The 25,534-nt window shown below is 42.9% G+C and overlaps 1 protein-coding gene across 4 annotated transcripts in view; it reads right to left on the reverse strand.

Moving 5' to 3' along the window:
* ARID4B (AT-rich interaction domain 4B) overlaps nucleotides 1–25,534 on the reverse strand; it is a 148,897-nt gene that overhangs the window by 10,684 nt on the left and 112,679 nt on the right. For all 4 annotated transcript variants that reach the window (XM_075924772.1, XM_075924769.1, XM_075924770.1 and 1 more), the window contains 5 exons: nucleotides 15,239–15,323; nucleotides 13,818–14,010; nucleotides 10,587–11,798; nucleotides 7,862–7,975; nucleotides 5,047–5,262 (listed from right to left, as the gene is read on the reverse strand). In XM_075924772.1, coding sequence (XP_075780887.1) covers nucleotides 5,047–5,262; nucleotides 7,862–7,975; nucleotides 10,587–11,798; nucleotides 13,818–14,010; nucleotides 15,239–15,323 — 1,820 coding nt within the window. The remainder of the gene's footprint in view (nucleotides 1–5,046; nucleotides 5,263–7,861; nucleotides 7,976–10,586; nucleotides 11,799–13,817; nucleotides 14,011–15,238; nucleotides 15,324–25,534) is intronic.

Below are 25,534 nucleotides of genomic sequence, written 5' to 3' on the forward strand. Positions count from 1 at the left end.
TGTGTGGGGAGAGGAATATGGAATCTGTTCTTACAGTACTATGAACAAAGCAGTAAAAGAAACACTGATATCTATGACAAGATATCTATGACAAGATTGCAAAGAGCATGGAGGAGAAAGGATACAGCCGGGGACACTCGGCAGTGTTGAGTGAAAATAAAAGAGCTGAGGCAGTCATACCACAAGATAAAGGAGGCAAATGGACTGTCTGGCGCATTGCCACAAACATGCCGCTTCTATGAGCAGCTGGCATGTAATCCTTGGGGGACATATGACCAGCTTCCCTAGCCAATCTGTGGATTCCTTCCAAGATGCTCCTCAGGCAGCAGTGTGGAAGACAGCGTGGATGAGAAAGAGAAGGAGAATGGTCAGCAGGCGAGCAGGGCAACTAATCTCACTGAGAGCCAAGAACTTTTTATAACCTTGAAGACAATGCCCTCCTTCCAAGACCTCTCCCAATTGGGCACTGATCCCAGGGAGGGCACTTCTGATGAGATCACATTTTTTATCTTGCTAAAAGTGGGTTAAGGCATTTGGGTATGATCTGTGGGGCCACTCTGCCTACACAGCGGTAGGTCCCCAGAACAGCTTGTTAACGTGTCTGGAGACGGACAGGAAATCCTCCATGCACATCTCCATAAAGCTCTCAGACAGGAATTCTTTAATCCTTCTCACAAGGTTTCTGGGGAGGCCTGCCTCATTCCATCCTTCACGGCAGGATGCCTTTTCATGCAAGCCAGCAAAAAGTGGTGTGGCATCATTGCAGCACAAAGCACTGCAGCATAAGGTCCAGCTTTCTGGCCACATTCAGTCTGCATCTTCCCCCTATCACTCTGTGATACATTGGGGTATCTTGCATGGCAACCTGGATAAAGAAGGGGAAGCTATTAGCTAATGCCTCTGCAGTAAACCTCTGTTTGCTCATCCCCAATGAAGCATGACTTGAGCCTCTGCCCTGCTGCCATGCTTGGACCCCCTCCCATACATCCCTGTGAGAAGGGAAAACTGCACTCTCCAGGCAAACAGGGAGTACTGAACACACAGGTGCCGTGCGGGTCTCTGCCCTGCTCCGCTAGCACACCTAGACTCCCTCTCTCCCACAGGCTCATGCCCCATCCTGTCGCTTACCATGCCTGTCTGCCACCAAACCAAGTCCAGCTGCACCCTTAAGACCTCTGAGGTGTACATGCTACATAGTGGCCGCTTAAAAGTGCACTGTGGCCTTGTACATGACACATCTCTATTGTCTTTCAATAGACCTTTATTTTATTCTAACAGATTAGGTTTTAAGCTCTACAGTGTATGTTCTGTAAATTCTGCCCTTCATTTTTCATTACAGCTGTCCAGCTGGTACAAATCTGCAGGGGAAAACAGACTAGGGATGACATGTTTAAAGGAGGAAATGAAATTTTTCCACTAGGACAGGAAAGCTACGTCTACACTGCAGGCTTCTTTCGCAAGAACTGTTGTGCACCGTCCACACTGCCATGTGTTTTCGCTCAAGAGATGTGCTTTTGCACAAGAGCATCCATGGCAGTGTGGACAGTCATGGTTGATGGTAGCAAGAAAGCTCTGATGGGCATTTTAGCCATAGGGATTTCTTGCGCAAGAAACCCCTGTTGCCCATCCACACTGCCTTCTTGCGCAAGAGTGCTTATTCCTCGTGGGGGAGAGGAATAACTCTTGCGCAAGACGCTCTCTATTCTGATGTTTTACTGTAAATTTACTTGCACAAGAATGCGCGTGCTGTGTAGACGCTCCGCAAGTTTTTGCGCAAGAATGGCTGTTCTAGCACAAAAAGCCTACAGTGTAGATGTAACCAAAGTGTTTAAAGGAGTGGAATATGCTGCTGGACAAGATGTGCACCGAGCATGAGGACAGGAAAGCATGCAGGGAACTGGAAGAAAGGAGCCAGGAGAGAGTCTTGTTGTCCATGGCAGATATAATGGTCCGTGTAGCAGCTTTCCATGATTGCCTACATGCACAGGCACCGCCTCCAGCTTTTGCGGACCAACATTCTTTCCTCACTGAATTCCACAGCCTTCTCTCCAAGAGGCCCTACAACATGGAGGGCAGGGAGTCAAGGACAGCCTCACATTCAACCCCCAGGAATGTGTTGTGAAGCAAAAGGCAGTCCTTCTCACAATTGTGATCGTATGCACCTCCCCCTGAAGCTATCTCCCTGGACTCCTTTTCTGTCCCTGCTGTATTCCCGATATAAAAATGCATGATTTCTCCTCTCCCCCACCCCGCTTTTCTTATTTATCCTTGGATCTGGACTCATTATATACCAGTCATCTGAAGAAGTGGGTTTTGCCCACAAAAGCTCATGATACCATCTACATGTTTTGTTAGTCTTTAAAGTGCTACTAGACTATTTGTTGGTTTTTTAAGTTTTTCTTGTTACAGACTAACTTGGTTACCCCTCCGAATCTCTTTACTGCTTCTGTTGAAGGGGTGGTGAATTACAGACAAGCACACTGAATGCAGGAGCACAGTGTTGGGAGCAACATACATGAGTTTCAAAACTGACCATTCATAAAACTATCTTTCAAAGCCTCTCTGATTTGCATTGCCCCTTGCTCTGTTCTCCTTATTGCCCCCCGTATCTAGCTGCTCAAAATTCCTGGCTAGGGGTTGTGCCTCAGGCCCTTACCCTGACAGATAATTTTCCATCTCACTCTCACAAATATTATGGAGCACACAGCAGGCTGCCACCACAAGGAAGCAAGCCATGGAAGCAAAGGGTAGGCTGGGTGGCCACAGATCACTATTGGCATTTCAACATCTCCAGTGGTAATTTTTTGGTCTGGGGAAAAGAGTTGCAGCTTGTCGAAGAGGCAAGATTTCCTAAGGATGTGTGTGTCATTCACCTTTCCCGACCTTCCCACGTTGATGTCAGTGAAACGACCCTTGTGATCCACCAGTCCCTGTAGCACCATCAAGAAATATCCCTCGCAGTTTATGTACTCCTTGGCAAGTAGGTTGGGTGCCAAGATGGGTAGTGTGTTCCATCTGTCGCCTCACCACAATTAGGGAACCCCAGTGCGGCAAAGCCCTCAGCTATGTCTTCCACAATTACCAGAGTCACTACCCTCCGTAGCAGAAGAGTATTGATTGCCTCGGCAACTTGGATCATAACAGCTCCCACTGTAGATTTCCCCACTCCAAACTGATTCCCAACTGACCGGTAGCTGTTTGGCATTGCAAGCTTCCAGAGGGCAATTGCCACATGCATCTCCATTGTCTCATTCTGGTATTCCTGTGCTTCAGGGTGGGAGGTGGAGAGGAAGCAATTCACAAATTCCCATGGCCTTATGCATACAGAAGTGTTGCAGCCACTGCTAATCATCCCATAGCTGCATCACAATGCGGTCCCACTAGTCTGTACTTGTCTGACAGCCCCAGAGCCAGCGTTCCACTGTGTCTAGAGGATGAAATGTTGGTGGCATTTTCCAGTTGCTCAACTCTAGTGCTATGCATAAGAGTATATTCGTGGCTGCCCAAAATTCACCCTCGTTCTAGTGAACCCTGGATACACTCTGGACATACTCCAGCATTAGGTGCACTATGGGTAATATCAATGCTTTGATGCTCAATGGGATCCATAATGGATTCCATGCTTATGCTACTATGGCATCTTCATGGATAATATAGGGGAAAAAAGGGAACGAAAAGACTGTTTGCTGTTGTTCTCAGGTGGGGAGAGAGGAAACGAGTGCATTATAGGATGCTGACGACATATACTAAGACCCACCTGCTGCACAGCTTTTGTTCCAGGGTACAAAACCCTGAATGCAAAGAGGCGCAGGAACATAGTGCATGGTTTTCAAAGCTGATGGTAGCGACACTACTGGGGATGCACAACTTCGAACTACACTGAATTCTTGCATAGAGTGGGCACATGAACCTTCAATTTTACAGTATTGGGTGTTAAAAAGTCAACCTTAATAAATTTGACCTTATCTCTCAGTGTAGACTTGGCCTTAGGAACATAAAGGGAAAAGAACAATTGGAAAAGAGTCAGAAGGGAGTAAATGCAATTTTAAGCTGCCCTCTTCTTTATACCCCTTATATCCAGATATGCTTTAAGCAGTAGCTTATAGTATACAGTCACTTCTAATTCTCATTTTAAAACAAACAAGCAAGTAAACAAAACCTAAACAAGAAGTCTGAGTTTTATAATAGAAATAGAGCTGAAAATGACTGTTGGACCACTAACTATTGGAAAGGGCAGCTGGATTTATGGGGGACAGTGTAAACAAGAAAGGGTCTTAAGTATGTTTGTTACATTAAAGAAGCAGTGTTAAATCCTTTCCCTATGTATTTTCTGTAGCCCTCCTTTTCTCCCTAGTGGAAAGATAGTATTGCATTAACGACTCCCTTCCAAATTCCTTTCTAAAAAAGGATTATTTTAAAAAGAAATTAAATTGAGTTAAATTGAAGTTACTCTGTAGTAGCAATAAGGCACTGCAGTGTGCACTAATCACCTATTGATGCATTTTTCATGTAGATTAAAGCACATTTTTTCCAACTTCATGCCTCACAACACAACTAAATCATCCAAGCTGAATAATACATAAAATTGAGAAGTTTATTGTTATAACAGGATAGAAATCTGTTCTAGTTCCAGTTTTATTAAAGTAAAACAGAACAAAGAGATTTGACTAACTACCAAATCTGGGAAACTTCTTAGTGATAATCATGGGCAGCAGGGGGAGAAATGGTATATAACCCTACTTAAACATAAGAAATATAACATTCATACCAGTACTGGATAGTTAGCTCAAAAAACTAAGAATGACTTTAAACCCTACATGTAAAAAAATAAGTGTTATATAAAGAAGTGCACAGGGGCCGGGGTGCTTTCTACATTTTGACCAGAGTAAGTTTCACCCAAAGAAAATTAGAAAGTTAAACCCAGAGAAAGATTCAGTAATGTTAGGACTGAAAGTAATTCAGAAAGAAAATACTTAGGGTTGTTTTTTTTTTAAACTATTTCTTACTATAGGATTAAACTAGATCTAGTTTAAAAGAGATACTTACACATTTGAAAACTCCATTTATAAACTTTAGGCAAACGATTATTTTGTTCCTTGAGATCAGATTCCTTCTCTCCGTTTTTCCCACATTTTCCTGGAGATTGTGTTCTTGCAGGTGATTTGGTATGGTGAGATTTCATTCCAGTGGAAACTGATTTTACTGGCTGAGACTTGGTCATACTTTCACCAGCAGAAAGTTCTTCACTATCACTGCTGTTTGCTGAACAATCACAAAAATACACAATATATGTGTTAATCAAACTAGTGACTCCTCAAGTGCTGATTCCAAATATCAGCAGAGAGTTTTTTTTCTTTTTGAATATATAAAGGGTAAATTACATCCCCAGTGAAGAGAGCCAGCAAACAGCCTGATGCATCACTGAAGAGCACTAGTAGGCCGTAGAGCAGGGATGGGGAACGTGTGGTGGCCCCCCAGCTTGCCCAGATCCATCCCCCGAGGCTCATGGCTCTCCACCCCAGCATTCCTTCCTTCCTGTGCTGGTACTCCAGCCCCCGCCACCATCCCACAGGGCTGGAGCACACAAGATCTACTAGTCTGCAAGGGGAATGGGGGGGAGTCTCTCCCTGCTTCTCAGTTGGGTGCACCACATTAGTGATGATTTGTGGGGGTTTTTTGCTTCTTATTTGTGCGTGGCCCAATTGATTTTTCTGTGGGTTAGTAGCTGCAAACCAAAAAAGACTCCCCACACCTGCCCTAGGGGGTCTCAGTACCCCATTCACATTATGGAAGAGAAACCCTGCACTGGTCCTATGCAAGAGGAATGACAGGAGAGTAAGGCACAGAAACATCTATTGTCAGTGGTACTGAAATCTTGCACTGGAGGAACAGAATGGGCAACAGGATCTGAATTGCAATCCCAAGCTTTGCCTAGAGAAATGGTGCCTGCTTATGTTTATATAGAAATAATGAATTATAAGTAGGCCCCAAAATACATTTCTTAAACTTTGAAAATAGTCATGCAAGTCAAATATGAATAAAGTGAACAGATGCAAGTTAGAGGCAAGTTGACCGTAAACTAGGACACATCTCTAAGTCCGACTGTAAATATGTTTGGTCCTAAATGGTTTCTGCAAATATTTTAGCTACAGTGATAATATTTTGAAAGTGTTATCTATATTAATAATTATTGCTGTGGCATTTACACAAATGTGAATTAAGATGCCTAATGTTACATAGCCAACAAAAAGTAGAGAATATTTAATTTAATTACTGTAAAAAGAAAATTTAATGTTAATTAATTAAAGGATATTATTATAATTGATTATAAAAAGGGTAGCATGCTAATTTTACATTAGGCACACTCATGCAACACCAAGGTATTGTTAGAGAAAGGATTATGCCCATTCTCACCATTTAGGTACTGATCACCCCATAATCCATCATTTTATCTTTGAATGCGAGTATACATTCATGTATGATTGTGATTTTCATAATGCTGATTTAACTATTTTATATTAAAGTTTTTAATTTTTATCATTCAGTGTGTCATACACAGTTCGTCATTAAATTAAATTATCTCTAAATGCCCTATAAGCTTGAACAGTAAATAATTCAGTTTGTTTTTATTTACTTTTTTAAAATTACTAAGGGGGAACATATAAATCTAAGGTTACACACAACCAGCCCTGAAAGCAAGTAGGTGCATAGGTAGAGGGGTGTGTGAGAAAAAATGAAAGTCAAAATTCTGCTGCAAAAAGTCCTGCACAAAAAATGACTACCTGGGCCTTCTGTAAGGAAGAGTGAACTTCACCTCCAGAATTGTTCAGGTAATATCACATAGTACATTCAGTACAAATGTAGCTTCCAGTAGAAGATAAAGCAGAACTGTCTAGTTTCATAGTGCAGGCGGGAAAACAATCTATATTATGCATTAATAATAGCTACTTATGAGGAAAACCTAACATTACCTCTTCATTTTTTATTTGTTTTTTTTTAAATGTCAGATTTACTTGTGAAGTGTCACAATATGCAACAAATAGATCGGGTGGATGAATACAGCTGTGAATAACACTGGTAGTCCTGTGTAAATAATATCACCACCTCTAAATTATGTGAAATTGTGTGAAAACTGTCCTTGACAGCACAGTGAAAGCCTTGTTATCCAGAACTCTGTTAAAACAGGAAAACTTTTTTAACTGGCATTGCCCCTGGTCACAATACTGCTGCATCTTCAGGGGCAAGTGCCTATTCAGCTAGCCATTGCGGGGCTTCTGACAGCCGGTACTGCTGACTGACATCAATCAGCAGGCACCTCCTTCCCTCTCAGTTTGCCTTGAGCTGCTGGGAGCCAGATCTGACAGTAAGGGGTAGAGACAGAGCAATAAGCTTTGTTACCCACCACATTTAATTACTCGGCAACCATTTCTCATGAGTGCCGGATAACAAAGCTTTCGCTGTATGTAATTACACTCTGCAGAGTTCTTATTCCCTTCCTTAAAATATATGAATTTTTACACCCCTAAGTATCTTCTTTTCTCCCCTCTTTGAAAAAAAAACCCCAAACCCTATAACATGCCACATTCTTACAAGTCCCACTGACTACAATGGGAGCTGAAGGCTTTGAGGACCTTAAAGGATCAGGTCCAGAAACAGCATAGCAAGAAATTTTAAATACTCTTGAGCTCAGCTAAAACAGCTTAATCACTTTAAAATTAATTACGAATTCTTTCCTTAGGACATTTTCTAATACGTTATCTTTAAATAAACTTGTCATTAAAAGTAACTTGTCTTTACTTGTCATTCAAATATAAAATATTCTAAGCCCAGGTTTCATTTTGCACCAAGTTGCTATACTTACTAGGTTTGCTCTTCTTTTTGTTGTTCACCACTGATGTTTTGTGGCTTCTCTTCTGCTTTTTTGAGGAACTGCCTCCTCCCTGAACATCTTTAAGTCTTTTTTGACCTGTACAAACTTCAATTTTAACAAATCATTAAAGACTTGGTGAAAACACTGTAAAACTTTATATTTTAGGTGTTTAAATTCTTTCTCTCTATAGATGCCTCAGGCAAATCATCTGAGACTTAAATTTACAATCATGTGACTTTTCTTCTCAACTGCAATTAACTGGGTTTAATTTTCTGTGTACACACACTGGTGCTGGGAATAGATAGGACACAGACTAAGTTTGCTAGTAAAAGAGAAAATGTGTTAGATGTTTGCACGTAACTGATAGGTCATATGATTCAATATATATTTTCCTGACATATATAGACATTTGGTGTTTAAGTACTGCAAATAAAACAGGTCTTTGATCAGGTGGAAATTTTATTAAGATTAATTATAAGTGGAAAACTGGGAAAAGAGCTCCACTTCTCTTTGATGATAATACCCGTTTAAAAATGCCTTCAGCAGCCTTGCAAACTATGGAAACAACAATACCAACAATGTTTTCAGACAGTGCATGTATGTAAGATACCAGCCAACAATATCAAGGGCTTTTTGTATATGTGTTTTGTTTAAGATGAGACAGGGTAAGTTTGAACTCTAATTTAGGAATCCCTCTGGTGGATAAGAAATATCCTACAATACTACAGTAATCTAAGATCCCACCATCCTGTTAAAAAAGTCCATTAAGATATGTCAATCATACATTTGTTCTTTTATAGTACAAAAAACACTCAAACTCTTCATCAGTATAATTAAATACGGACAACATATGATAGCTTAGTTTCAAGAAAAAAATAAGTCACAATGCATTAAACCTGCTTGAACAGTTTTCTGTGGAAATGAAACTGTTTTGTGGTCTAGAAGATAATGCTGAAGTACCAATAGCTTTTTATTTTGCCTTTTCCCCATCTCTATGCTTCTCAGAATTAAAACGTGAAAGGACTATTGATATTTATGGCCAAAGGGAAAAACGTAGACTAGGAAGGGGAGATTGAAATATATTCCAGGACGTGGTTTAAAAAAATATCAAATGGGAACTGTACAGGACTCAAACTGCCTGCTTTACAGATAACATGGTCTCCTGTAGCAAAATCATTTAAAAATTAAGAAACTACAGGTTCTTACAAAATCCTTTTTTTAAACATGGGCACCTTGCATTTTACAAACGAAGAAACATGACCCAGAGAAAGGTGCTTAGAATAGAATACATAAAAAGTGTAATGTGTAACTAATATTATAAAACAGAACTTGAAAGTAAAGAAATCATTTTGGATTTCACATGGTATACATTTTCTTATATAGTGTACCTGAAAGCTGAACAGCAAACTTTCAAGCTACCCATTATTAAGTGTGAAAGAATTGTACAGATTTACTTTCTCAGAGGCTCCAGAAATGAATTCCTTCCTGGTTTAAATAAATCCTAATTATTCTTTTGCACGAAGAACAAGAACAGAACTAAAAGAGAATATAGTGCTCTGAGAGCAGTCAACTGAGAAAAATTTCAGTTAAGCATTTTGCTCTTAAAGATAGTTGTAAATTGCTAAGATGAAGAAATAATTAAACTGCAATTTCATAATTCCATTTATAGCTCTGTTAAATTGTATATTTTACTGAAAACAATAACAACAAAACTTATAAATGTCAATTTTGTGAGTGTCTTTAAAAACAAATGGGTTTCTTTTAGTCCGTGTATCAAAAGGCAGTGATGTAAATGAAAAAATATTTGTTAAGACTATACTAAAAATGACTGGACTAAAATATAGCTCATGGGTTCACAAAACAGTGTTAGGACCTAATCTTGCAAATACCTAAACATGTACACAAGTGCTATAAGGATTGAACCTTTTCTTCCAGTGTTGGAGACCTAATAGCAATTTACATTTTAGCAGGGTGAATTTGAAAATTAAAACCCATTTTTGAGTCACAAGAGTGGAAAATTAGTCCAGTCTCCATTCTAAATACTTAAAAATGGCTTAAATTCTGAATTACTTCCACAGCAGAACCTGTATGATAAGGTTAAGACTACAGGAAATGCCTACAATTGATTTCTCAATATTTGAAAATAGCAGTGTATCATGGGAAACCTCTTAAATATCTACAGGATCACAAATACAACATAAAGTATCTAAGACTTCAGGGAGCATTAATAATTAATTGTGAATTCTGATTAGGGATGTAAAAATGCCTTTATTTTGGTAAACGTGTAACTGCTAAAATTTACAGCGGTTATATGTTTACATGAGAGAAGGGAGAGGTAGCTCCCTGAAAGCACTGGCTCCTCCACCTCCAATTCCGCCTTTGTATCAGAGGCAGCAGCATGGGGGAAAGAGGGGCAGGGCTGCATATAACCATGTAGGTTAACTGATGAACCTGGGTTAACCATTTACACTATCACATTCTTATTCTGACAGATGCTCCTTGAAAATATATTCTCTTAAGAAAACTGTGGTCAAGCTAAATTAGTCAGATCTTAAAATCAGTTTGTGATGGCTGCCTGAGGAACAATCTTGGACAGTTAGTTATGCCAAAACACAAAAATACAGAAAATAAAAATGATTATGAGAAACTGTATACTGCATATGAAAATTCAATACATAATATACAGACAATTCATGATATACAGTTTTCTCTTTACCTTTTTCAGTATGTTCTGGTTCTGGTTGATTACTACTGCTTGAACTGACGCTGGCATCAAAGCCTGTTGGAGAAATATTTCCTTCAGATTGAAGGTCTTGCAGTTCCCCCACAACACTATCCACTTCAATTGTGCTATCCGTTTCACTCTTGATGCTTCGTATCTCTTCTTGATTTGGTGCCAAAGTCTCTGAGACTGGTACACTAGATTGATGTCTATTAGATTCTGTTACAGTAACAGATGAAGGCGATTCAGGGGTTGTAGGAGGAGTATTTAGCACTGAATTACTCCCACTGCTTGGAAAATCAACTTTCTTGTCATTCATTTCAGTTGGTTTCTCTTCAACAGGTTTAACATCTGTGCTGGCTAGTAAAGGCTTTTCAAGTTCAGAGCTAGGCAAAGAAACCTCTTCTGTAAGAGTCTGCAGCTGTTCTTCTACTGCAGCATCCTCAGAAGCAGGACGTGGAGGTGAGGCTGCAGCCTCCGTGTCAGAGTCTGAAAAAAGTTCTTTCAACGTTTTCTTGGGCCACTGTCCCTGAATACTGGACCAAACGTCTTTTCTATCCTTAGCTCTGGTATTCTGAGATCTTTCATCCGAGTTATTTAGAAGTTTTATTCTTTTTTCTGCCACTTCTGAAAACCCTGAGTAGAAAGCACTTGTCCTTAAAGACTTCCTTTTTTCTTCTAACCCATTGTATTTTTTTGTCGGCGTTATTTTTATTTTAGATTTGTCGTCCTCATCTTCATCTGAGGAGCTGTTACTACTATGTTCTAAGCTATGGGAGTCTTTGCTTTTGGACTTTTCATCCTTTCTATTAGGTGACGCAGTCTTTACACATTCCTCTGTGACACAATACCTTCGCTTACCTCGTTTTACCTGTAGCCTTGTTGTCTTATCTACTACCTCCTTTTTAACTTCCTTTCTCTTCTTTGTGGCTTCATCCTCTCCTTCATAGTCAGTATCATCAGATAATTCTTCCAACTCTTTTTGCAGTCTGTCTGGTGATTTGGACACTGACTTAGATGGTGCTACATCTGCAAGGGATTTACCCTCTTCTTGGGGAGATGAGCTGCTCTGCTCTTCTTTTGGACAGAGTTCATTTTTGTCCTGGCTTATAGTCTCATCTTGAGATTCCTCCTTGCCATCATTATGTACATTGTGGGCACTTTGGTCATCTTCCTGCTCACTATCATCGGCAGAACTTTCTGAAGCTATTAAAAAGAAATCTGTTACATGAAATACTTAAAAAACCCTAATACATGAACATAGATAAATGGATACTAACACACACTAAAGTACTGTTAAAATCCTTTGTTTTCATATACCCAGAAGAGAAATAACAGATTATTTTCAAATGCTTAATTTTATTAGGAAGTGTAATAGCTAGATAAGCAGCAATGCTTGTCAGTTTGCAAATCCCATATAATCAAGCATCTGCAGGGAATTACATGCTTTTTTGAAGAACCAAGGAGAGCAGGAAGTTACAGATTCAAGTCTAAATAAAACTCTGTTTTATTGATCCACATGTATGAATATTCTATATAATACAAATGGACCAAAGAAGCCCCATAAATGTTTTAATAAAAGATTTTTAATGCACTAAATATTTAATGTTAACTAAGAATTACAATTTAGAAACACCATTTGGCCAGTTCCCAAAGCTGTCATCTCTAAATGTTAATGATTTCTGCTATTATTACTACTTGGGTGTCACTATTATCTGAAACCCTTAATATGCCTGAAATCTTGCATTCTCATTCATTCTATATTCACATCTCACAAAACAAAGCTCACTTTTTACTAATATCATTTCCCTGTAGCTAGCATCATCTAAATTAAAAGCTGTACCAATTACTGAGACCTTTCTGCAGTGAAAGGTGGATAGAGACAACTTTCTTTCCAGCCAGCTCTATTTCAGCTACTGTGGAAGACATGCACACTAGGGCTTTCCCCAACACTGGGTTTCTCTAGTGAAGTCTGTTGTCCCTGCCTAACAGACAGGAAGCTTTATATCAGGCTTCCTGTGGCTCATATGCTTCCACTTAGCCATGTGCCTGAAGGCTACAGATCCCATTTGTAAAGGGCCTAAGGATGCTAAAAGGTGCACTGGGACACACACATCTGATTTATTAGGGTATGTCTACACACAAATAAAAGACATGCAGCAGCAAGTCTCAGAGCTCAGTCAAATGACTGGAGCTTTTGCTGCTGGGCCAAAAAGAGCAGTATAGATGTTTGGGCTCAGGCTGAAGCCTGGACTCTGAGGCTATGTCTACATTGCAGGTATGTGTCGGCAGAGAGCATGCTAATGAAGTGCTCATTAGCATGTATTGTGCTGTCATTTGCATATTCTCTGCCGATGCTTTTTGCGCAAGAGGTTTTTGCGCAAAAACAAGCAGTGTAGACAGGTCTGTTATGCGCAAAACCCCCCTTTTCCGCAAGATCCTGTATACCTCCTTTTTTGAGGCATACGGGATCTTGAGCAAAAGGGCTTCCACGAGTGAGATCAACTCACTTGGCAGGCCGGATCCGGCCCACTGAGGCCCTTTTGCCCACCCCTGCTCTATTAACTGCAATGGAGCTATGCATATTTGACAACCAGGTAAAAATCAGACATATTATTTTTAAAGATTTTCAAAAAAGTTAAAGATTTCAGATGGAAAGAATCTATTATCAGAAAATACTTATGTATATGCCAAATTGGCTTTTGTGATTAAAAATTAATTATAACTAATTGCGGAGTCACTACCAATATCACTATCATGGCTCCAAAATATATTTGTATAATGATAGCATTAAGTTCTCTGTATTGTTTTATAATTTTTCATATAATTATTTGTAAAAAGCATAGCCAAAATGCTTTGCCAAACATAATAAGGGGAAAACACAGAAGAATTTTTTTTTTTAATTATTATTTTAGAGGTGGACTGATTTTTTAAAATTTACACAAATCATCTGAATCCAGAATATTTATTCAGAAAGTTTGTGTGTTTTTAGCACTTCAGACAAAAATGTGCTATTTATGTGCAAAATATATAAAAACACTTTGTAAATAAAAAGACATGCATAAACAGAGAGAGAAACTCTGAGTTAATAGTAATAATCTAATGCTCAGAATGATACTACTTCTATCAAAAGTTTCAATTTATAGTTCACTTCAACTCTGTACTGTCACTTTTTGATACTGATAAAATTATTACATTCTGAATTAGAAAATCCATATAAAATACCTTGTAGCCCATTAAGAATAGAAGTAATTTCTATAGATTTAACTGGAGCTTGTTCAGAGTTTTTGGCTTCAGTGCTGTCAAATTTGGACCCAGTCTCCGGTGATGTGCTGGTATGAAAAGGTGGTTTTGACAAGCGTCGCAATTTACAGTTTTTAGGAGAATACTTCTCATCCTTCTCTTTGTCAGTTTTATTCTAAGATAAGGATAAACACATTTTAAAAGCTCTTCTAGTGCTAACATATAATTTAAGGTGAATTTCAATTAGCAATGCAGACAGTCATTTTGAACACAAAATCTAAGAACAGATTTTTCTTTGTTCCTTTATAAAGATATGCATATACTGTATTTTGGCTTATGCACAAGTATTAACACCAAAAATCTGAATTTCTTTAACACTTATATGTTGAGGAATAGTACTTATATGAAGAAGAATATTTAAGGGCTAAACCATTCTTCCACTATGCTAGACTCTGCAGTAAGGGATACTGTAGTGAGAAAGCATGACTGTTGTCACAGCTTGGATTGAATGGCACACCCTTGTGCTGTGCCAATGAGGAAGGAGGAGAGGTTATAGCAAGTCTGGCTTTATCAGAACCACTGAATTCTAATAGTCCTCATGTTCAGAGTGCACGAATGACCAGGGAACCTACTGGGAAGGCAGAAGGTTGTTCACGCCCATTTACCCTGCACAAGGAATTGCTCAAGGTCTGTCCCAAAATATGTTTGTTTGTTTTTTTCAATCTACCAACACTGGCAAGAAGTTAAAAAAGTAAGATATGAGACACATTTATGAAGGTTCAGCATAAGGTTTTGCTTCAGGCAGCCGGGGAGCTCACAAATTTTATTTCCCAGAGCTACGCTGCCATTGCTGATGGGGGAATAGCTTTGTGCACCAGATGAATTGGAGGTAAAAAAAGAAGAGAAGGAAGATATTTTTCAAAAGGGAAGGACAAAAGTCATGCTTTAAATAGAGGTGTAAGCGAGTAGTCGAGTAATAATAAGGGAGGCTGATGAGGGCAGAGGTTGCTCCGGGAGCAACCCCTGTCTGCAGGGGGTCCTAGCTCCTTACTGGGAGCCCCTCGGACAGGGGCTGCTGGACCTGGGACCAAGCAAGTCTGGCTCAGTCCCGGCTTGCACGTGTCCAGGACCACTGCAGCTCTGCATTTTATATGTAATACAGTTAGACTGCAGAGCCACAAAGGGGATAGTTCCTGGACCAGCGCATGCCAGGACAAAGCATTTTCCCTTATCGACTAATCATGTAGTCAATACAAATTGTATCAACTACACGATTAGTCAGTTACTCGTCTCTTTAAAAAAGTGTATGCTTCTAAGAGACGACGAGAAACGAATTTTATCATGCATTTCCAAGTCCATTTAAATGCTATAATTATAAAATGATTTAATGAAAAAAGATTTACCTTTATTTTCTTCCGATGCTTTATTTTTGGCACATTTTTATCAGCAGGTCTCACTATCTTGTCTGCTTTAATCCATTCATCATACCTAAATGTAAAAGCATTTGAAAAATATATATAAACAGAATTTTAAGAAATATTCAGAATTTCATACAACACAGTGTACACAGGAAAGAAAAATTAGAGCAATAATCAATCTAGTCGAGGATTCTGTTTCTACCAACTGGCAATATCAGGTACAGGCAGTCCCCGGGTTACGTACAAGATAGGGACTGTAGGTTTGTTCTTAAGTTGAATCTGTATGTAAGTTGGAACTGGCGTCAGCCGCTGCTGAAACTGATCAGTTTCAACCGCGGCTGAATCTGGACGCCAGTTCTGACTTACATACAGATTCAACTTAAGAAACCCAGGCGTCCCCAAGTCAGCTGCTGCTGAAACTGATCAGCGGCTGATTCCAGGAAGCCTGGGGCAGAGCAACTCTGCCTCGGGCTTCCTGTAGTCAGCCGCTGGTCAGTTTCAGCAGCGGCTGACTTGGGGACGCCTGGGGCAGAGCAGCTGGGGTGCTGCTGGGTTGCTCCAGTAGCGCGGCTCCTCGGCGCTATTGGAGCAACCCAGCAGCACCCCAGCTGCTCTGCCTCAGGCGTCCTGATTCAGCCGCTGCTGAAACTGACCAGCAGCGGATGAATCAGGACTCCTGGGCCAGAGCAGCTGGGGTGCTGCCGGGTTGGTCCGGAGCAGCGCTGCTGAACCAACCCGGCAGCCCCCAGCTGCTCTACCCCAGGGGTAGGCAAGAAAAGCCTGGTCTGCTGGGGGAGGGGGGGCACTAGCTGCACCCCCCCCCAGCAGACCAGGGAGACTGGGGTGGGGACGCCCAAGTCCTCCACGGCTTTGCTCCGTCTCCCTGGTCTGCAGACCTGGGAGACACGGAGCAAAGCCGCAGAGCACACGGGCAGCGGGAGAGTCCAGGCGCGCCGCGCTGTCCCACTGCTGGCGTGCTCCGAGGCTTTGCTCCCCATCTCCCTGGTCTGCTGGCCAGACCAGGGAGATGGGGAGCAAAGCCTTGGAGCACGCCCGCAGCGGGACAGCCCGGGCGCGCTTGAGCTGTCCCCCTGCGGGCGTGCTCCAAGGCTTTGCTCCCCGTCTCCCTGCAGACCAGGGAGACGGGGAGCAAAGCCTTGGAGCACGCCTGCAGCGGGACAGCCCAGGCGTGCCTGGGCTGTCCCGCCGCCGGCTTCCCCGGCGGCTTTGCAAAGCCGCGGAGGGGCTGGGGCTGCCTGGCTGCCCGAGCCCCTCTGCGGCTTTGCTCCGCGTCTTCCTGGTCTGCAGACCAGGGAGACGCAGAACAGCTTTTCTCGCCCCGGAGTACACGGGCGGCGGGACCACGAGGTCCCGCAGTCCGTGTCCTCCGGGGCGAGAAAAGCCGCGTTCGTAACTGCGGATCCGACATAAGTCGGATCCGCGTAAGTCGGGGACTGCCTGTACTTAAGAGAAAGTAACTCTGTAGTAAGCAGATGTTGTGTAAGCTGGTTCCCAGGAAAGTTTCCTCTTAATTCCCAAGAGCAAGACAACTGATTATATCCTGAAGTTTGAGAGTTTATATCCCTTTCAAAGGTTTTTAAAAAATATTTACTATAGCAGTGCAAGGTATGCTATTCATATAGCACATGATTTTAAAAAAATCATGCTTAACTCTTGGCTTCAATGAGACATTGTGGCAATGAGTTTCACAACCTACCGGTAAAAATATTTTTTTGTTTAGATTAACGCTAAAGATGAGGGATCCAAAAACATTTTTACATCTCTCTTGAATGGTTTAATAGGTAACTATTAGGTGAAGAGAGTTACTCACCCTGTGCCGTAACAGGGGTTCTTCAAAATGTGTGTTTCTATGGGTGCTCCACTCTGGGTGCTGGTGTATCCTCGTGCCATTGGTGTCTGTTAAGCCTGTGGTGCCTTCATTCCTTCTCTACCTTGGTTGCAGACCCAAAGGAGCTTCAAAGTAGGAGAAGGAGTGAGGGTAGTGGAGAATCCATGGGGACACAGATCTCAAAGAATCTCCATTACTGCATGGGGTGAGTAACTCTCTTTTCTTCTTTGAGTGATATCCCCGTAGGTGCTCCACTCTGGGTCACTACAGAGCATTGTTCATATCATGGAGGCAGGTTTGGATCCCTGCTCCCAAAATTGTGGACAGCACTGCCTGTCCAACTGATGTTTCTGGAGCGACAGAGGAGGTAAGAGTGTAATTTTTGCGATAGTGTGGTCAGACCAAGTTGCTGCCTTGCAAATGTCCTCTAGCGGGACATTGTTCAGGAAGGCTGTGGTGGAAGCCACCGCTCTGGTGAAGTGAGCTGTTATGGTACTTGGTGACTGCTTATTGTGTATGATGTAACACAGAGGTTCCCAACCGCCAGTCTGCAGACTGCTACTGGTCCATTAACTGCTGGCTGCTGGGCCATGGCAGCTCTGGGGGTGGAATAGACTTCCTACCACCTGTCCTCCTGCCATGGCTGTTGAAAGAGGCGTGTCCTGCCCCACCTCTCAGCCAACCAGCATGGCGCAGGGGTAGGTCTGCTCCCAGACACAGAAGAGCAGTTTGCCGCATGGCAGGAGTGCTGTATGGAGCCTGGCAGAGCAGCTTTAGAGCAGCTGTGACCTAGGAAGCAGCACAGGGCTAGATGAGGGGGGTGAGGCAGGCATTGGAGGTTCTGGGGTGGGGCTAATACTGGGGAGCTCTTGTGGTGGGGGGGCTCTAAGAGGCAGGGGCTGACACTGAGGGGGCACTGGGGCATCTGGGGTAGGGAGCTAGCAATGGGGGACTCGGTAAACGTTTGGTGATGGGATATGTGAAAATAGAAGTGCCATCAGTGGTTATGTGGAAGGCTGTGATCACTACAACATGAACTTTTATTGTGCTAAAAGAGAGTCCTGCTTCCCTCAGTCCCAAGAGGTAGTCAAGTATCATTGGTATGGAAGTGGTATCAGCTGAGTTAAGATGGTTCTATATTACCCATCGTGAAAACATCGTCCACATGTAAATGTATGTTTTTCTAGTGGATTCCCTCCTGCTATTGATGAGTATTTGTTTTTCCCTGTCAGAACAGGTAATTTTGGCATCCTGAAGCCATGCCTTCAGGTGAAGTTTCCTCAGATCAGGATGGATAATTTTGCTGTGGGGCTGAGTCCAGAGGTCGTGATGCAGAGGAAATACATGAGGATCTGCAGTTGCTAACTTGTGCAGGCAAGGGAACGAAGTCTGTCTGAACCATGACGATGCGACCAGAATTATCTGTGAGGTCTTGTCTGATTTTGGTTACCACTCAGTGGATCAGAGGTTGCGGTGGAAACGCGTATAGGAGAGGGGTGTCCTACTCTAGGAGGAAAGCATCCTCTAGAGAAACTCTGCCGAGGGCTGCTCTGGAATAGAGTAGGTGGCATTTTCGACTGGTCTATCTCAGGTTGGCCCCATTTGCAAAAGATGTCTCAAAGGGCTCAAGTATCTAGTTCCCACTCATGCTGGTCCAAAAAGATATGGCTGAGGTTGTCTGCCATCACATTGAGTGTCCTGAGAAGCTAAGTGGCAATAGGGTTGATGTGGTGAGTGATGCACCAGTTCCATAGTTTTATAAGCCTCTGTACAGAGGGAGGTGAATGGGGCTCCACCCTGCGGGTTGATGTAGTACATACACGCTGTGTAGACTGTTATGATATTGATTGTTTTGAGGGCGATGAACAACAGGAAATGACAGCACGCATATCGTACCACCCTGAGCTTGAGAAGGTTGATGTGGAGTGTTTGTTCATGGTGAGACCATTTCCCTTGTACTGTGTGGGGTCGTAACAGTAACTGTGGGAGCAGTTGCTGAAAGGGAACCCCGTTCAGCAGCTTCTGAGGCTGTGTTCACCAATGCAATGAAATGAGGACATGTGGTGGTATAGTAACAGTGTTGTGTAGAGAGCCCCTGAGGGTATGTCTACACTGCCACCCTAGTTCAAACTAGGGTGGCTAATGTAGGCATTCGAATTTGCAAATGAAGCCCGGGATTAAAATATTAATATTAAACATTGCAGGAGGAGTAACAGTAATTCGAATTAGGAGCTTTAATTCGAACTACCTAGCCCGTGCCACGTGTAGCCGTGGGCAGGGAGTTCGAACTACCGGGCATTTAAAATTGGAGGCACCCGGGAACATGCAAATAAAGCCCGGGATATTTTAATTGCAAGTTTGAATGACTACATTAGCCACCCTAGTTAGAACTAGGGTGGCAGTGTAGACATACCCTGAGGGAGCATAGACTGTGGCGAGCCATGACTGTAAACATCTTATGTGCAGTCCAGCTAGTCTCATCACATATGTGGTCGCTGCCACGTGGCCCGTGATTTTGAGGCTTTTGTGTACTGTTGTCACCAGAATTATGGGAGACGCAAATATAAGGGCTGTGAGAGCCTCAAATCCTGTCTGGGTAATGTTGATGTGGCTGTTGTTGAATCTAGGCAAGCTCCTATGAAATTGAAAGTTCGTGATGACTGGAGTGTGGATTTTTGGTAGAAACGTCTCCCATCGAAAGCCGATGACACTGGCTCTATCACTCCTATTTACAGGAGGTGTTGAACTTCTTGTTGGAACAGGACCTCATGAGAGGGGCCCCTAAAGAGAGCCGGAGAGAGGGATGAGTAGTGGGGATAGAGATAAAGAGAATGATGTAGCCCGCTTTGATGATGTCTAGTACCCAGAAGTCTGATGTTATTTCTGTCCACTGCTGCAGGAAGGCCTGTACCCAGTGAGCAAACTGTAGATTGGAAGGTGATGGTGTGGGGATTTCTCTCTGGCCTTCGACCAAACCTTCAAATTTGTTGTTTGGATGTTGAAGACTGTTGCTGATGCTGGGGTTTGTGCCTCTGTGGTCTATGCCTTTGTTTGAAGTCTTACCATGTTGTTTGTCTGTACGGCTTTCTGGGTCACAAACAGTTACTATACCTCAGCCTTTTGTTAGGCAGTGTGTATTTGCCCACAGTTCTCAGGGTTGTCCAGAATCCTTCACAGAATGTAAGACTTGATCTGTCTTGCCTGCAAACAAGTTCTATCAAGGGAAGGTCATCAACATTCTGCTGCAGTTCCCTCAGGATTCCCAATGCTTGGAGCCATGAGGCTCTGTGCTTCACAATGGCCATTATGGTAGTTCAGGCCACAGTGTCCGCTATGTCCATTGCAATTGTATGGCCCTCCTGAATAACACTGCGCAATTGGGGTTTTTTCTGTTCAGGTAGGAACTGAGAGAGCTCCTGGAGCTTTGAGTAGTTGCTATAATTGTAATTGGCGAGCATTGCTGAATAGTTTGCAACCCTCAGTTGTAAAGTTGCTAACAAATAGATCTTTCTATCCAGGATGTTTAATTGCTTATTGTCTTTATCTTAGGGAGTGGATCTCAGATAGGGATGTTATGCCTTGTGCTAGACTGAGTCCATAACCAGGGTTAGGTGGTGGATGAAAGAATAAAAAGTCCATTGACTTGGCCAGGACAAAGTACTTCCTGTCAGCCCTCTTATTGGTAGGTGTAACAGATGCCGGTGTCTGCCAGATATTATCAGCAGGGTCCATAATGGCCTCGTCCATAGGAAGAGCGATCCTGGCTGAGGTGGCATGTTGAAGAGCATGTAGTGTAGATAAATCTATGTATTATATATATTACTTCATATGACTTGACATTGTGCCTCTCCATATAACCTTGTAACTTTGTATTAATCCATATAACCTTGTAACTTTGTATTAGAACCCTATATAGAAAACTTGTAGAAAACTGAGTATCTAGTTAAAGTGGTAAAGATGTCTTTTTGCTAGGAGTAGAATAAGATCTTCCCCCCACTCTCTTCCCCCCACTCTGTAATCAATTGCCCTGTTGAATGAATGAGGTGTGAATGAGTAAGACTTGAGAGCCAAGCACCTCCAGACAGCTACAACAGTTGAAGAGGGGGTGGAAGCCAGACCCAAGGTGTCAAGTGGGCTCAAGAAAGAAAAGCAGACATATTGATAGAAATGTAGCCATGTTAGTCTGGTGTAGCTGAAACAAAATACAGGACTATGTAGCACTTTAAAGACTAACAAGATGGTTTATTAGATGATGAGCTTTCGGCCCTGGGGATTAGAAGCAAGCACCTTCTTTGGAAAACACCCTCTCTGAACAGACAACACCCAGAGAGAAGCAGCACAAAGAGACCAACGGACACAGACCCAGATTTTGAATCTGGGATATATTTGCATATGAGGGAAGCTGCCATAAAAGTAAGGTGTCTTGCAGAAGACCCCGGGTTTTGTCTGGTCACCATTGGAGCATCGATCCGGATCGGCAGAAGCCCGGCTCCACTCCTCCCCCATCTAACTCACCTGGCCAGTGAAGTTAAGGGGAGCAACTAGTTGGTAACAAGAGCAAGACGGAGTGTGCTTTTGTGTGTGTGTGTGTGTGTGTGTGTGTGTGTGTGTGTGTGTGTGTGAGTGCATGAGTGACATACATATCATATGCATATGATAAGTATTGATTATTCTATGTGTGATCAATAAATGTGGCATGTTGCCTTATCCCCCTGAAAAAGATCCCGAGTACTTCTTTTAAGTACAACAGTAGAAGCCTGTATTATTTTTCTTGAACCTCTTGCAGATCCAGTTCCTGTGCTTAAACTGTTCCTGAAAACGTCTGATGTCATCTGTTGGATGTGGGGTGGTGGGAACTATGGCTTTGTCTGGGGATGAAGACAAATTGTGGAGCGGAGATCTATCCTCCCCCTCAGAAAGAGAGTCCTCATCTCCGGTCTGAGAATGTTCAAGGGAATTTGGTGCTGTATCCTGAGGTGCAGGCTACGGGGAATGAAGTGGTCTTTTGGCCAGTGTAGAGGGAGTGGTATAATGGTGCCTATGAGAGGACCAAGTGTCCCAGGGATGTCATTTGGCCTGGGTATGAAGGTGACAGGTACGGCAAATGATAACCATACCAGCGAGGTAGTGGAAGACCATGTGGTGCTCTTGTCGAGTGGGACTCCCATGGAGGATGCCTTTGGGTAGGACTGGAATGCTGTGAGGAGAAGCAGCTGTGTTGTCCGGTGTCAGCCTTGCTAAATGGGGCTGGTGAGTGAGGCGAATGGATTGAGCACACTGAGGATGCTGGTGAACCCAGTGCTGAAATATCATGGGTTATCAGTGCCACAGAATGTCTGAGCTGGTCTTTCATCTGTGCCGCAGTGGTTTGCACAGAGGCGGGTGCCGATGGTGCCAAGGATGGGGTCAGCACCAGCGCCCTAGAAGGAGGGATCTCAGTGCGGGATCTCTTAGGTGCTGCATCCGGTGCCATCTCCATTGCCAATCTATGATGTTTGGGTGGTGCAGAGGATGACTGTGCTCCCGACTTATGCTTGGGTTCACAGTGGGCCCGACTGAGCAGCCCCAATTGTTTAGGCGGTGCTGTGCCTGAAGTGCCAGTCTTGTCACCTATGCTCTCCCGGGATGAGCTCAGTGCTGGGAGCAGCAATTTAGCCAGCAAGACCCGGGCTTTCGCTTTTGCCTTGTCAGATGATGTAGAGGGCCAACTTATGTCCATACCTCTGGTCTTATGAAACAAAATACAGGACTATGTAGCACTTTAAAGACTAACAAGATGGTTTATTAGATGATGAGCTTTCGTGGGCCAGACCCACTTCCTCAGATCAAATTTTTTGATCTGAGGAAGTGGGTCTGGCCCACGAAAGCTCATCATCTAATAAACCATCTTGTTAGTCTTTAAAGTGCTACATAGTCCTGTATTTGTTTCAGCTACACCAGACTAACACGACTACATTTCTATCACTGGTCTTATCTGTGTCCTTGTTTTTGGAGGGAGAGTCGTCATGCAAAAGTTGTAACAGGAAACTTTTCGGTCTGTTGGCGCAGTCCTGTCTTGCTCTGGCCATGATGTTTGAGCAGTAAGAGCACTTCTGCACCAGATGTGCTTCTCCTAGGCACTTCATGCAGAAGGAGTGGCTGTTGGATGCTGGCATGTCTTTGCGATAAGTGTAGCAGTGTTTAAACTCTGGAAAGCCAGGCATTTTGAAGTGGAAGTGAAAGAACGAAGAAAACTGTTTTGTTTTTTGGGGGGGGAAAAAACTTTTTTTAAACGAATAAGAAGGGAAGGAGTAAAAACTTGTATATGAGAGAAAAACTGAGGAAATGTAATGATTTTTTCGTTGTTTCAGGTGGAAAGAGGGCAACTGAAGGGGAGCTCCATCTGCTGCCGAGCAGAAGGTAAAAAAGGAATTGAGGTGCTGCACGTGAACCTAATGGATACCAGTGGCACGAAGAGATGCTACTGTGTGTGTGTGGCATGGCAGGGCACTGCTAGAAAAATCTCCATTCGCCAGTGTGAGGATGCACCAGTGCCCAAAGTGGAGCACCCAGGGGGACATCACTTGAAGAATTTCTGGATTTTGAGCTTTGAGATTACTCTCTGTGCTTGTAAGGCTGCCAAGAGATAGGATATGGTCTGACAAGTCAGCATCACTGGAAGATTTTTTTCCCACCTTCTTAGTAAAAACACAGACAAAACTAATCCTCTGACCATCATCAATGCACATTTGAGAATTGAAAGGACAAATGCTGCAATCTGTACCATCGTATAGATAATGGCACACAGCTTTCTGCCAGAAAGGACAAAACTTTGGTTATCCCAATAAAATAAAGAATCAGTTCAATTTTCATACTTCCCCTTTTTATAACAGAAACAAAAGTGGTTCTGTACACTTAGCAGTCCATTTAAGTCTTTTCTATTTATTCTAAAATTCTGCACACTTTCAAACAACTAGCTACATTTAAGAATGCACTGACAAAGCGTGCTGACATCTGGTGCACTGATGTGTCCAAGCCATGAAAAGAATACTCAATGCTATTAGTTATTTTTAATAATAATTACTGGTATCACCACATGCTAAGCTGAGATACATGCTACTCTTACTCACAGCCCTTCTTGAACCATACAGCCCTCCTGCCTTGTCTCTTGCTAGTTAGCCACATGTACTTGGGACTTCACTTGGCATCCCAGGAGAGGACTCTGTGTATGTGAGTGCCAGCCTTCTGCTGTGGTGATGGAGTACCAAAATATCAGTGAGGCCACCACACAAGCACAGACCTCTCTGCTGGAATGATGTGTCCCCTCCACAGTGCTCCATGGTGCAGAAGGGTGGGAAGGTGGTACTTGTACAGCACCCTACTCCTAAAAAGGAATGGTTATCCTGTAAGACTATCATAGTAGCAAGAGCAGCAGCTGAGCTCCCCATCCACCCTAGTAGCAAGAGGTGGCAGTATTGGAGCAGTCTCTACAGACTTAGGAAGATATAAGTACATTGTCTTACACAGTTGGTGTTAGGAAGCTTATCTTCAGATTATCTAATAAGGATTAGCATTTTTTAAATAAAAGTTAAATTTCTGCAGAAGCTAATGGCACTCATCCAAGAAAGTCCTACTCTTGATAGGAAGGCGGATTTTTCTACCACTGACTCTTCTTTTTGTCCTACGACTGCAGGAATGTTAATAGGTCACTTCACCTTAAATGGTCCCTATATATGCTACTTATGCTAAACAATCTGTTCAAAGGACAGCCATTGTGTTGGGGAAACTGTACTGTATCATGGGAGGGTTACTTAAGATGAGTCTATATAAAGCGAATAAAATAAACTCTCTCATAGGCACAGAAAGTAGTGGTGCAGAGGGTGCTGCAGTGCTCCAGGTTTTGGGCCTTCCGGCCACACATCCTTCGTACGCAATGTGTCAGCTGCCAGCCCCCCACTTCTTCTGTCTGGGGTCTCAGGCGCCAGGTTGGCTGATGCCTGAGAGCTCTGCTTATGGCCCCGGATCCCATTTGGCTTCTGGCCCCAGGTTCCACTCATATGCTGGCCCTGCCACTGGTTCCTGCATGCAGGTTCTGGCCCAGCTGCCAGGCCTGGGGTCCTGGCTGGTGACATCACATGCAGCATCTCGACTGCTGGCTCCAGCTCTAGGGGGTAGTGAGGGGCACAGAGTTAAGGGGGGGAGGGTGCAGCTCAATACCCCCACCCCAACAATTATTCCAGCACCACTGAACACTCCTCAATATCACTTCAGTCAATGCCTTGGACTGTCATGCATGCAGAATTTACTTAAGCCATGTCTTTACTTCAGGAAAGATCAATGCTGCCGCAATTGATCTTCTGGAATTTGATTTATCAGGTCTAGTAAAGACCCGCTAAATTGAACTCAGAGGGCGCCCCCACTGGCACGAGTACTCCTGCCCAAGAGGAATAACT

Source organism: Pelodiscus sinensis, chromosome 3 (genome assembly GCF_049634645.1).
Source record: "Pelodiscus sinensis isolate JC-2024 chromosome 3, ASM4963464v1, whole genome shotgun sequence".
In the NCBI taxonomy this organism is placed as follows: Eukaryota; Metazoa; Chordata; order Testudines; family Trionychidae; genus Pelodiscus; species Pelodiscus sinensis.